General features: G+C 42.8%; 1 protein-coding gene across 8 annotated transcripts in view; it reads left to right on the top strand.

The window, feature by feature from the left end:
• PTPRT (protein tyrosine phosphatase, receptor type, T) overlaps positions 1-14,224 on the top strand; it is a 481,241-nt gene that overhangs the window by 236,660 nt on the left and 230,357 nt on the right. For all 8 annotated transcript variants that reach the window (XM_014941276.1, XM_014941273.1, XM_014941274.1 and 5 more), the window contains exon 7: positions 3,942-4,235. In XM_014941276.1, the coding sequence (XP_014796762.1) occupies positions 3,942-4,235 (294 nt within the window). The remainder of the gene's footprint in view (positions 1-3,941; positions 4,236-14,224) is intronic.

The following is a 14,224-nucleotide window of genomic DNA, read 5'->3' as shown; positions in this document are numbered from 1 at the left end:
GCTGTATTAGGAACTTCACATGTTGGCGTGCTTATTCAGTAACCAAATAAAGGTATGGATTAGCACTTCAGACACAGAATTGTTGAACTTGGCGATACGCTGGTGTTATGTAGAGTTACGGGTTCTTTTTTGTCTGAAACCATCCATAAGCCAACAAATGCAAATGAGAGCTCATGGTCATCTTGGTTGGGCATTTTATCAGATGGTCTTATGAACAAGGAAGGAATTTTCAAGAATTAAAGCTTCATTCATAAAAAATCCATAGCTTAAGCAGTTTATCCATGTTTTAAATGAAAATTTTTATAATTCCTTTTTCTTATGGATTATTTCACAGAAAACAGTTGATGGGGATTTCTCTCTCATGTTTCAGTCTTCCCAGTTGCTTCTGAAGGATGCATGGAGTTGTTGTTCTTCTATCATCTTAGAATTGCCTTTCTAAGAAAGTCACACAGAGAAATATTCCAGTAGTAGAGCAGAAAAACTTAAGAACAGTTGCTAAAGAGTAAAATATATGTGTTTTCCACAGTAGTTAGAAAGTATAGTATTCATGGCACCAAGCCTGTCAGAGTTCAAGGACCATCTGGACAATGCTCTTGATATTACAGTTTAGTTTTAGGTAGTCCTGTGAGGAGTTGGACTTGATGGTCCTTATGGGTCCCTTCCAACTTGAGAGATTCTCTGATTCTATTTGGTCTTTTTTGGTCCTTCTCGTTAGTTTTGTTCTCTCCCACTCTTTGCACTACTAAACTTTCTGTCATTTTAAAGCCCTAACAGTGTTGAGCCTTCCCAGCTGTGGACCACAGCTTTATTGCCTCTTCTGATGGGAGGTGAAGAGCTCAGCCCAGCTTCCCTTGGTGGCTGCCCAAGGGCACCTGGTTAGCACTTACAGTAAAATCTACTTGTGTTCAGGAACTCCCTTTTTGAGCCTGTGCTATGTCTGTCTTCTGTTTCCTTGAAAGAGGGCACCTGGGAGGCCTGTTTTTCTGTGTTCTTCCCAAGTCTGGGATTCAGGCTAGATACTGTCCCAGTTGGAGTGATCTGGTTTCCCAGTGTCCCTGTTCCTGGGGAGCCTGTGGCTTTCTCCTCTGTGCCCACAGGAGGAGGGACAGTGGCTGAAAGGGAGCAACGGGCTGGACAAAGCCTGCAATATAAACGACTGGCAGGACCAAATGGGCCTTTAAATATGGGTGATCACAATTATGGGTGTACAAGGCCAATCTGTCACCAAGTTTATTTAATCAAGATCACACGGAGATTTTAATTAAAAAATAGTGAGCTCATAACATCAGGCTGGTCATCTGGAACTGACAAGTGTGTTTAGTTACAAAGGGCAAAAAAATGGGCCTTATTTATGTGCTGGTTTTGCTAAATAAAGGGTAACTTGTTTAGATCATCCACAGTTATTTGGCACAGAGTGATATTTAAAAACCTGCGTTTTGTCCAGTTGGTGCCAGTAGGAAAGAACTCATTATTTTCAGCGAGTGAGATTGGGCCTTGAATAACTGCTATAAAGGCTGTTTACCTTAATTCCTTAAATTGGGAAAATCGCAGCAACAGTTTAAACTCCTAATTTTCTGATATTCTGTGGCAACTGTTTTTCATTTGGTACTTAGGGAAAAATTAACAGGGGAGAAGAAAGGGAAAACCACCATTACTTATTTTTGGGGGTGTGTGTGTGTTTAGATTTGGCCTAAAATAAGGAGAGAAGACAGTAAAGCTGGGTGTCAGCTTAAATCAGATTGGCAATAGTAGTTTGTAAGCTTGCTAGACAAGACTTTCATGTCTGTTTAGCAGGACAAACTGCTCTATTAATTAAGCTCAGTCCTGTAAATGTCTTCTATCTTGCAATCAAATCCCAGAGTAACGTGGATCGTGTTGCTATTGAAGACTCCAGCCCAGGAGAATGGAGTTTAATATTTCATTTGTCTTATGTTCGGCTATGATGTGACTTGTAAGATGTCATTTTTGCCTTGGGAATAAAAATCACTAAGTCTATCTTTTAATTGTCTTGCACCAAGAAACAAGTAATAAACTGTGATTTCTAATAATTTGACTTTTTAAATGAAAACGTGTCTACACGCATTTCTTGAAGGCAAATTTCTTGGAGAAGTAACCTGAGTCAAAGCATAATCAGTCTGACATTTCATATCTGAAAAAGATTGTGGCAGGAGTTAGGGGAACAGTGCAAAATAAAAGCAGAAACAAACATTCCACAAAAGACTTAGCTCATGATACTATTTTTTGTTCCTGTTGGATACCTGCTACAATTAAAATTCAAATTGCTTTTTTTATTTTTCCAGAGGTACGATGCACAACTGCTGCAGTCGATCTCAAGGAGATAGCATGGTTCGTTGTAATTAGTTAGCCAGAGGAAATGAAATTAAGTAACATTTCAGTTGATCATTTGGTATAATAATGGTTTCTGTGCGTTTGTTTCTCTTCGCTGAGCAGATGTTAACCTGCAAGACTTCTCCAGAGGGGAGAGTCCCATCTTCCTCCCAACATGTGCTGCTCACACTCCTTTCTTCCACGTTTCTGGGGGTCCTGGAGTCTTCCAGTTCTCTGGGGTTTTGAGGAATCACTTTTAAGAGGGGTTTAGAATTACTCCCACAGAACTCTAAAATGAATGGCAGGCTGTATCATTTATAGGTTTCTTTTTCTGAGACAGAGGTGCCCTTTATGTTACCTTATTTTCACAAGAGAATAGAGTTTGTGTCCTCTGGGCTGAGGGCAAATCACGTTAGAGTGTGACAGAGGGAAAGCAAGATGAGATTAAAGAAATTGCTCATAATCTTGCACAGTTCAGCTCAGGTTTTCAAAACCACAAGGCATATGCTATTCATGCAGCTTCCAATATGTGAGTGTTATTTATACACTGATGGAGGGGGGGGGGGGATAAAAATCAGGCAGGCAGAGCCCTGTAGACTTTTTTTGTAGTTTCCATCAAAGGGTGCTGCTGAGATGTCTTTGATTGCCTTGCTTTTCTTTTTATCTCAGAGGTGATATTTGGTGGCCGGGTTCCTGCCTCCTCATGGTGCTTTTCAGACATCTCAGCACTCACCAAGTCCTGTGCTCAAGCACCTTAGCTAAGGAAGAGTTAAGCAAACTTTGCAGTGAGACTTGACAGGAGGTGTTGATTCACTGGTGCCTTAGAGCTTTTCTTAGTTCTGAGCTACCAAGGGCCCTGGTTAGAGTCAGTTCTAGCAGCATCCAGAGTACTGCTATCATTGGCCATGGGAAGGTCCCTACTGTTTAAATTTGCTAATATTTTCCCAGCCAGCCAGTAGTGATTGGATTAAAAAAAAATATCTTATTTTTAGTCTTTATTTGGCTTGGTAAAATCACACAGTGAGCAAGTGATTTGAGTTGTTCACTCACTGCTGATTGTGTCCTGTTAAGCGTTATGCTTTGGCTGCCCCACGGTACCATGACTGATGGCTGTGACGTTCTGCCACGTGGGGTCACAGGGCAGAAGAACAGCTTTTGTACCAGAGCCTTTTCACAAAAGGTGTGTGCTGAGCGCACTCGGTCTTCTTCATTTAAGATTTCTTTCCCCCCTCATCCTCCAAGATGATATTAACTGCTATTGCTCATAAGCTTAAAGGAGAAAATAAGTATAAACCTTCTGATCTTTGAAAGCGACTTTTGTATTTATATTTTAAACAGAAGTTGCTTTGTGGTTACTGTATTTTTGCAGGTGTTTGTGGATCAGTAATACTACCCCGGTGTGAGGGGGGTGAAGTATTAGTGTAAATAAAAGAAGCCGAATTCTTTCAGTAACAGCTTAAATACAGATTAAATTATTATGAAAGATTTGGTAAATGGCAGGAGAGACTGTGCCTGTGCCACAAAAGATGTTGGGACAGCGTTGCTAAACAGTGGAAATTTGATCCTTTTGACAAAATTGTCTCAGGCCTCTCATGATTTCTTTTTGTCTACAGAACCCCCAACCCCTATCGCCCCTCCGGAGCTGCTGGCTGTCGGAGCCACCTACCTGTGGATCAAACCCAACGCCAACTCCATCATCGGAGACGGGCCCATCATCCTGAAAGAGGTGGAGTATCGGACGACCACTGGGAACTGGGCAGAAACGCACATTGTAGACTCTCCTAATTACAAACTGTGGCATTTGGATCCTGACGTGGAGTATGAGATCCGAGTGCTGCTCACACGCCCCGGAGAAGGAGGCACAGGGCCCCCTGGACCACCGCTCACAACCAGGACAAAATGTGCAGGTAGGGTTTCTGCTGCTTTATCATATGGTAGAGACACTTTGGTTCTCTTACTAACAAATGCTCCTCACACACCCTCATTGTAGCCGTGCTTCGTCAGTGATCTGAGTTGACATGATGATAGATCCTGGAATATTCTGCTTTTTATTCCATAGGCAAGTGTTCAAGAGACGGTTGTTTTTATGCATGTAGCGTAAGCAAACTTTCTGCTCCAGCGTCTGGCTGCTTTCTGTTGAGAGGGGCCAGCAGATGAGAGCTTGCAGAGCACTTCTACTGTAGGCAGGCTGTTCTTAAGACTTGGCTATCATAAAATTTTCACCCTGTAAGTGCGTAACGATATCTGTGTTGTTCTTGGGTAATGGTTGAGCATTGGTTATTAATGACCCGACAGCGCTATCGACTGATGAGTGCAGTGTGGTGAAGCAGTAAGCATTCAGTTTTTAAAATACATTTTTGTGTTCAGTTTGGTGGAACTCATTCTCCTCCTCACTTCTGATGAAGAAACCTGTTCAAAGACCGTACAGCGTCTCCCCTTTGTCTTTCATATTGGAACAGATCAATTTTGATCCAGGGACAGGAAAATTCTATCTTCTTTCTAAGCCAAATTGGCCTTTCCAGGAAAACCTGAAGGATCATGTTCCTCATGTTTCAGATATATTGGCTATTCATCCTGTTTTCATACATTAATCATTAGCCATTAAGGGAAATCAAGCTCTGTGCCTTGCAAGGGGATGAGCAAAGCAGTTTTTACCTAGCGGATTTTTCCCCCCACACAGCTGTCTTCTCAAGGTTTGCATTTTTGCAATTTTTACAAGGTCCTCACTGTGGCGTGAACAAAGGCCAGAGACAAAAAGGCTGCTCTCCTTTTTCTGCAACCTCCCTTCCCTCCCCACAAATTAGGGGTTTACAGCAGGTGGATTTAAATAGTGGAGAGCTTAAACAAAAGCATTCTGGTTCCAGTTGTACTTTCTAACCGAATAACAAGTCTGAAGTGTGGAGAGGGCATCAAGAGCAGCCAAATGCCATCCTGGGGTGGGATTAAGCGGTGCGATGGGACCGTTCCTCACCCACTGCCACGGCGTGAACATCCTCTTCCTCTGCCAAGAGATGAAGCCTGGCAGGTTGAGTGCATTGTGGGGCAGGGGGGCACACCCTTCCTTCCTTCCTTCCTGTATTTCACAAGTTATAAATCAGTGAAAATGGGGCAGGGGGGCACACCCTTCCTTCCTTCCTGTATTTCGCAAGTTATAAATCAGTGAAAATTTAGTGTCTCTTTGAGAAGAATTGTTTAAAAAAAATATATCTGAGCACGAGGATGTGGCATGGAGGGGCTTGCTGTATTCAGCACTGTCCATTGGTAGAAAACAGATGTCTGGAGGCTTTTCTGCAGCTCAGTAGAAAACATGAAGTGACACGGGTGATGTCCTGGACTGTTTGAGAAACTGGCACATACTCTGCTACTTGTCTTGTGGCTGTCTCCTCCTTCACCAGTGTGGTCAAACCCTTTAATCCTCAGCAGAAAGAACTGCAGGCCTGGGCTGGGGCTGTGTGTTTGCACATGGGAGTATGACGTGCTGGGATTTGGTGTGTAAGTCCGTGCTCTGGGGCTTTGCAGGCACGTTCTCTGCAGCAGCCAAATCATGGAATCACAGAATTGTCAGAGTTGGAAGAAACCACTAGAGATCATCTGGTCCAACTCCCCTGGTGAAGCAGGGTTGCCCAAAGCACATCACTCAGGACGGCATCCAGGCGGGTGTTGAAGATCTCCAGAGAAGGGGACTCCACACCCTCTCTGGGCAGCCTGTTCCAGGGCTCTGCCACCCTCACCCAAAAGAAATTTTTCCTCAGATTTGAGTGGAACTTCCCATGTTCCAACTTGTGCCCGTTGCCCCTCGTCCTGTCACTGGGAACCACTGAAAAGAGTCCGGCTCCATCCTCCTTCAACCCACCCTTTAGACAGTTGTCAGCATTAATAAGGTCTCCCCTCAACCGTCTCTTCTCCAGGCTGAAGAGTCCCAGCTCTCTCAGCCTTTCCTCCTCAGGGAGATGCTCCAACCCCTCCATCATCTTTGTTGCCCTATGCTGGACTCTCTCCAATCCCTCCATCATCTTGGTTGCCCTACGCTGGACTCTCTCCAGCAGTTCTCTGTCTCTCTGGAACTGGGGAGCCCAGAACTGGACACAGAATCCCAGTTGTGGCCTCCCCAGTGCCGAGCAGAGGGGGAGAATGACCTCCCTCCACCCACTGGCCACACTCTTCCCTACGCAGCCCGGGACCCCACTGGCCAAGGGCCACCAGGGCCCATCGCTGGCTCATGGATAGTTTGCTATCTACCAGGACCCAAACTTGCAAACTTTTCTGTTACCTGTAAAGAATGCTTGCTTTAGCTTAATTCAGGGGTGAAAAAAAAGGATGTTGGCTTTGTGCTTAATGATGTCTTGTACTGGATCCCAAATTGCTGAGTTTCCTTGCTCAGCCATAGGTATCGACTGACACCCTGAAAGATGACGTAGATAATTTGTTCAAATTGGCTAAGCTGTGCCACTCACTATTTTCCATCCTAATTTACTAATGAAAATCTAACTGGAGCAGGTCGTTTTGTTAATGTTAGTTGTCATACAGAGCTTGTTGAGATTGATGGTAATGGCATTTATGTTTTGTTTTAGGGCATTGGGTGGGAGAAAATTGTAATGATCTTGATCTAAGCACGGAGTGGAAGGGAGGGAGAGGCTTATCCGATATCTAAAGATGTACAACTTCCACAAAATGCCAACTGAAATGATAGGCATTATTCCACTTCCCGTATGTTGTGGAACTCCTTCAAAATACTCTATTTCAAGGATAATTATACAAAACTTCCAAGGTAAAGATTTTGAAAATCATGCTGAACCAAGAACACAGCACTTCTTCCTTGGTTTTTCTGAGTACCTCACAAATGACATCAATGAAAACTGAGGGGTTTTTTTAGTAGTCGAGGGATGGGTGATGCTGCTTTTTTTCAAGTGATTTTTTTTTTGGTTCTTTTCATTGTCATTGCTTTTTCTTAGCGAGAGGGAAGTAATCCAAACTCCTACACGTTTGTATGCAACCAGTAGGTGACTGGAGTAATCCTGTTTTACTGGATTGTTTAGTCTTGGTACTGTGTTTATTAGGCTTACTAATAAAGATAACAAAATTGACTGTGGAAGTAATAGTAAGGAGCATCACCTACACTGGAGAAGTAGTATTTACTTATTTAAATTGCAAGGAATTGGTGGAGCCATAATTGTCTTTTCACATCGACGTTGTGTAATTGTGTGCTGAGAGGCTGAGGAACTACAGGCATAGCCTTCAATTTAGGCACACTTTGCAAAGAGATTCTTATATTTTATTTTCATTTCAAAATTAGAGCAGGATTTAGGAAGGACCACGCTTTTCTTTCTACTTCAAATCAAGCGGCAGAAGTCCACCTATGAAGTTGCAGTTGCCTGGTGTGAGCTTCTTGACTGTGGGCCAAGTGTCAGAGCAAAAGCAGGACCAGAATGGCTCAGCCTGAGCTTGGGAAGTCATTTCACCACGATGTGACTCTTCTCCAGATCATTCATGATTTTCAGATTTCTGATCAAAATGAATGGATTTTTTTTACACGGACTTTAAAAAAGTTTTTCATTATATAAAACTCATAAAAACTAATTATGAAAGGCCTTGCTCTAAATGAGCACAAAGAAGTTTTATTAAACTGGATAATATCTTATCTAAATTTCTATAAACAGTATATGCCCAGGCATCCTTATCCCACTGGTGAGGCTTTTGGTTTTCTACAGGACGGCAGTACAGGACTTTGTTTATATTTGATCTTTAGAAATGATACTCAAAATTAAGTCCCAGCTTGCCCCCTTCCAGAAAGAGCCAACGGCCAGAAAATATGTCAAACCCTGCCTTTGTAAATGAATCTTTTTGTTGTTGTTGTTGCTGTTTTGGATTTTATGGGGTTTTTTTTATTGTTGTTGTTTTGTGGTTGTTTGTTTTTTTTTCCATAGACTGTGATAGGTCGTGACTTGGGGCAGCAGAAGATTTAATGACCTCGAGGCATAAAGCAGTAAACTGTCAGTCAGAGGGAAGAGCTGCTCAGCAGGGAATTGGGAAAAGAGAAAGATTGCACGAGGTTAAGACCAGACACAGAGTTGAGGGGTGGTTAAAGAAAAGGAAGATATAACATATTCGTTTTTACCCCCAAAATAGTAGGTTGGGGGCATTAACAGGGATAAGAGTAGTATGTTTGAACATAGTCCCAGTAATGCCTAATAGTTCAGGGCTGGTCTTTTGAGTGTGGATTTTTTTACCCATGCTCAGTGGTTAAACAGAGCCCTTCAAAATCCTTGTTTCATGGCCTTCTTTCAAACGAGTGTGCTTTGGAAAGCTGTGATTTGGGAAGCCTGGGGCATGTGTTCTTCTCTCTGCTTATTTGCTATTCCCCTAGATTTTTTTCTTTCTCCAGTTGTCACAGAAAGGGAGAAGAGGGGAAAAGTCCTTATTTCCTCTGGTGGATGGGAAAGAGACCTTGCAAATGAGGGGTGAATCTCATCTGAAAAATGTTTGCCTTCTAGTGGGACAAACTGGTGTGAAAGGCAAGGCCAAAGAATAACTTTTAAATGAATATTAATAAAGGGACAGAGATAAAACTTTCAAAAAAAAAGAACATTTAGACCTTGTTAAAATAGTATCTGGAAAAGCTATCTTGAACATCAGTTTCTCTGCCTTTTTGGATGGTGACAACAGGTGACTCATGGGGAGGGTTTTTTGACCCTGAACCTGGGAAGCAGGAAACCTTCCAGCCTGAGAACTGGTGCTTGGTAAGAAATGGGAGGGGAGAAAGTCCTGAGAAACCCTGTAAACCCTCCCCGGCCTCCCAAAACATGTGAGCAATGGTTCTTTTTAGAAAAGCTTACGATAAGAGGCTGTTTGGCCTCATATGAAACAATCCACGTGGCTCCCACGCAACCAGCCTCTTAAGCTGCTGGAGACTGGGCTGTTCGGGAGCAGGATGGGATCCAGCTCCTGGAGAAAGGAGTCCTTCTCAAGATCAATACTCAATTTTGTTCTTGGCCTAGGGAAATAAAAGCTAGCCTTGAACAATGGAGCTGAATTCAATACTCCTTTTAAAAATAGTCAGGATATAGTAGCTGATATAAATGCAAATAAACGGTACGTTCAGAGGTTGATACGATATTGCAAAGTACTTGGAAAATCTTTTCCTTTAGTTATTATTAAAAGGTACTTTGTTGCCATGAAATCCTGAGGAGTTTAGAAGAAGTAAGCAGCTTTTGCCTTTTTTTTTTTGTCATTTTAAGACTACATTTTCATATTTTCTAGAAATGTTTTTGTCTGTTGCTCTGTTACAAATGTTAGAAAAAGGCTGTAGTTGTGTACTGGTTTGAAATGCACAAACTGAACAACTAGGAGGTTACTTTGTTGTGCGCTGAATTAGTATAAGTTTTTACAACAGATTCAAAAAACAGATTCTGATTTGATTTTAAGATGATAGCTTCCTGTTAAATAGGAAATATTCACATGTTGGTGTTGAAGAATAAGATTTGGAGTTGCTATACTGCTGCCTTCATTATTTTTTCTCCAGCTTAAAAAAGAAAATCTGATTAAAAAAATTGATATGAGTCAAAGCACTACACAAATGGCATATCAAGTGAATAGAGAGTGAGCTCTGTACAACTGATGTGTAGGTATTATTAGAGTCACTGTTTCACAGACTAATTTAACTTGGAGTTGCTCTAAGCCATGTCCCGAAACATACATTAATTTCCCTATTAATATTAGTTAAATTTTAACTCTTAGTTCCACTGTCCTCTAGACCTTTAAATGTAGACAGCTGGGAAAATAGATGCTTTTTTAGCAGGATTGCCTACTTTTGGAAAAGACTTAGAATCATAGAATGGTTTGGGTTGGAAGGGACCTTAAAGATCCTCCAGTCCCACCCCCTGCCCTGGGCAGGGACACCTCCCACCACACCAGGTTGCTCCAAGCCCCCTCCAACCTGGCCTTGAACCCCTCCAGGGATGGGGCAGCCACAGCTTCTCTGGGCAACCTGGGCCAGGCTCTCACCACCCTCACAGCAAAGACTTTCTTCCCAATATCTAATCTCAGTCTTCCCTCTTTCAGTTTAAAACCATCCCCCCTCTTCCTACGGCTCCCCTCCCTGATCCAGAGTCCCTCCCCATCTCTCCTGGAGCCCCTTCAGACAGTGGAAGGGGCTCTAAGGTCTCCCCAGAGCCTTCTCTTCTCCAGACTGAACCCCCCAGCTCTCTCAGCGTGACTTTCTGTGGAATATCAGCCGTGAGGGAAAACCTTCCCTGGGTTTCTTGCCTTCTGGATGGGTAGATGCTGTAACTCCCTTTTCTCAGCTCTGGTCAGATAAGCTTCCCCAGCACGTGTTCTGCTTGGCTTCTCTTTTGTCTCTGGCTGAACTCCCTGGGTCACAGGCTGGTGTAGCAGGATGAAATACAGGGGTTCTCTTGCTGGTGCCTGTTCCCAAGAGCCGGGGAGTGCTGCAGGGGAGCTGTTGAGGATGGAAGGATCTTCTCTCAGAGCTTGGGTACATGGATCCCACAAACCTGTGGGACTCGTACCTGTTCTAGTGACTTAGTCATCTTAGCTTGATGATTGAAACTCTGTTTTCATGCCACCTCGATAGCCTTTGGCGTGTCAACTAGAGAAAGGAGAGTTACAGAAATGTGATATTCCTTCTTTTTAATCCCCAGTTTGTGCTTGGAAACAGCCTGGCAGCGTTGTTGAAATATAGGGCTTCGCATCCTGACAGCTTCAGCCCCTTTGCATGTGTAAGATGTTGATTTTCCCTGCCCAATTAATTAAGTAGATAACAAATGTGTCTCGATTTTTCCTTTTGTTCCCCCCCCCCTTTTTAATTTTTTGCAGAGTAGAAAGGCAGGATCTACCCTTTAAATAACAGCTGAAAGAAAAGAAGTATTTCTGGATCAGGCACGTTTTGTGGCTGGGAGCCTGTAGCGTGGTACGCTCCTCTTGTCTCTCCCTGTCAGGTTTCCACTTGTGTTTAGCCCACAACATGTAACCTTTAGCCCTCCTGGACAGCACAGACAATGCTTCAACTGAAACTACAGCGCTCTTTTGGAAGCAAAATGTATTTCTGTTTTTTTCCTCAAGGTGCAGAGGTGTCATTGGTTGCCCGTATAGGGGTGTTCCAGGCAAAGATAGCTCTTTGAGGAACTATCACTATCAAGTTATGGATGTATTGGCTGTAGAAATGTGGTCGAAATGGGAAGATATCTTTCAAAGAACAGAGGATAGATCAGATCTATGAACTAGTTACTGGAAAAGAATTTAAAAAAGAAGCAGCTGTGTTGTCTAGAATATAACAACTGAGACGACCTATGTGGAACAGAAGGGATTTGGGAGGAGAAATGGAGGTAATGAAATGGTGAAAAGGGGAAGCAGGGTGTTTTGTTGCACTTTGGGTGACAGACTGAATCCAGGACTCCTGAAAAGCCAGATTGTTGGGGCTGAGGCTACTTGGTTTGGTGTGAGGCCATGGTCCATCCAGTGTTGAGGCACTGAATTCAGTGTGTTGGGAAGCACGGATGTGCAGAGGAGAGGCAGGGATTCACAGCTGGGGCACATCAGTATGCCAGAAATCTGATATTTGTTTCTAGCAGTGACCAGTGCCTGAAAATTCCGGAGTCTTGCAAAGCATCTTCCCCAGTGCCTTTAACCGTGGTACATATGGTGAGGAATTTTCTTTATCCTGATCCCTGCAGATCAGCTTTTTGTCCTAAGGCGTGTGGATTGATTGCCCTTATCTTAGTCTGCATAAATACAGTTATGAATATAAAGGCAGTCATAATAGTGCTTTGGTCTGGATTTTTTCCAGAGGGATTTTGCTCGTGATGGATTTAAATTCTAGGGATTTATTTTTTTTATCTGCAAAGGCAGTTTGTTATCCGGAAATGTTTTTTTATTTTTATTTATTAGGATGAAGTCCTAGTTATTCATTTCCACATCACACTGATCTGCTTGGTGGTGTTGCTGTTTAATTTAATGGCTTTCTATAATGTGGTTTGAAGATAGCATTATTTTCTGAGTGGGCAGGCTGGGCGGTAAGGTGACAACTTTCATAAAGGCATTAGGCTTTCATGCCATGAAGAATAGTTCTCGTGAGTGATGGGACCTCATGACTTTCTTCCAAAAGAAATGAACCTGCCTAGCACTTATTTTCACATCAGCTGAATTGAGGACACTGGGGTTGGGGTTTTTTTTTTTTATATTTCTTGACTCATGATTTCTGTCCAGGTTTCACCCTAAATAGCCTGAGTGTTCCTGATCTGAAGAGGCAAAAAAAGGAAGGAGATCTGAAAACACAGCAAACATCAAAACAGCAACAACAAAAACCCCATTGTGTTGAGCTGAAGGAAATCCCTGAGCACTGGTTGACTTAGTGACACTGTAGATTTGAGGCAGCAAAACACCTGGGGGGTGTCCAGTGCCTTTCTGAGTGAAAGTGGGGTTGAATGAAATTCTAAGTGACTACAAACCAGTTTGACTTCTTTCTTCTTGTAGTTTTTCCAGGCTGTATTTCCACTAGAAGTACTCTGGGCAGACATGAAGGCTCTGTAGAAGCAGGTCTGTAGAACAGGAGAGTCAGGTCCATGTTAATGGTTTCAGATCTTCTAGACTGGAGCCTGAACACAGCTGGTGTGCAGGGAACCTCAACCAAAATGATGCCAACTTCTGCATTACCAACCCACCCCAGGTTAATCAGGGAACTAAATTCTCATCTTTGTGAACAGTGTGATGTTATTTGAATTTTCTTGTACACAGATAATTGTGTGATTCCTCTTTTTCAGCTCATTTAAGGAATGAGGGAGAGAAGCAAAATAAGTAGTACTTGATGTGTTAGTATCTTCTTTCCTCTTTGCTTATGCAGCTTCATTTCGGCATCCTCAATTTAAGGGTGTCTCCAGTGTGGTCCTAAAAACGTGACTTCACAGGACTGTATCCTTAGCTTGTGCAAAACTGGCGCTGCCTTTTCCACCCGCTGAAAATCTGACCCACAATGTGCAAAAATAGGCCAGGCATTTTTTCTTGATTGTCACTCGGTCCCCTGCTAAAAGCAATTTATTTAAATTGCATGGTGTCTTTTAGTCTTCAGTTAAGTGGCATCTTTCATAAAATTTCATCCCTTATTACCATATTATTACTGCTTCTGTTGGTTTTTTGAGGGTGCGATGAGATGATCGTTTCCAGATGTCGCTTTATCCGAGCGTGAAAAGCCCCGTTAGTGGGAGGAAACTGGGAAGGGTGATGCCGGGGGTGTATTCTTGTGGTGCATGTGTTGGGCATTGAACTTCCACTGAGGAGCCACCCAAGGGAGGTGCCTGTTGTCCTCCTGGGTGTCATACAGACCATAACTCCTCCTGGGAGTGAAGTGGCAGCCCCAGCCTCGTTAAGCGTTTATTAAGCTCTCTGGATTTGCATAGTCATGAGCCCATTTGTCCCGGGACAAACGCTGCTTCCTGCTTATGTTTCTCTTTTTGCTTTTCCAAAGACAGCTGAAACAGAAATGCCTTTCATTTTTAAATGTATTTTTAATGTACACAAGTCTGCATTAAAAGGCACTCAAATAATAAGAGACGTTTAGAGTTTATACACCGAAAGTGCCCAATTTTGAGCATTTCAAAGAATAAAATGCACGTTAATTGGCTTTCTTGGAAGCTCTAACAAAAGCAAGGCAGGGGCCAAATGGAAGAGCGCGCTACATTTTTAACCTCATGTTAATGCTTTTAACCCTGAGATATTGGTGAGATGTTTAGGAACAGTTTTGTTCCTTGCATGTTTAGTTGTTTTACATTTTGTCATAAATATTTTACCCTGTTATTTTTCCCCAGTGAATTCTGAAATCCTGAGGTGAACATGACTTCTTGCGTAACGCTTGCCAATTTACCCAGATGAGCAGGGGTGTTGCACA

This window comes from Calidris pugnax, unplaced genomic scaffold (genome assembly GCF_001431845.1).
Source record: "Calidris pugnax isolate Ruff unplaced genomic scaffold, ASM143184v1 scaffold55, whole genome shotgun sequence".
Taxonomy (NCBI): Eukaryota; Metazoa; Chordata; class Aves; order Charadriiformes; family Scolopacidae; genus Calidris; species Calidris pugnax.
This window is presented reverse-complemented; position numbering and strand designations above follow the sequence as displayed.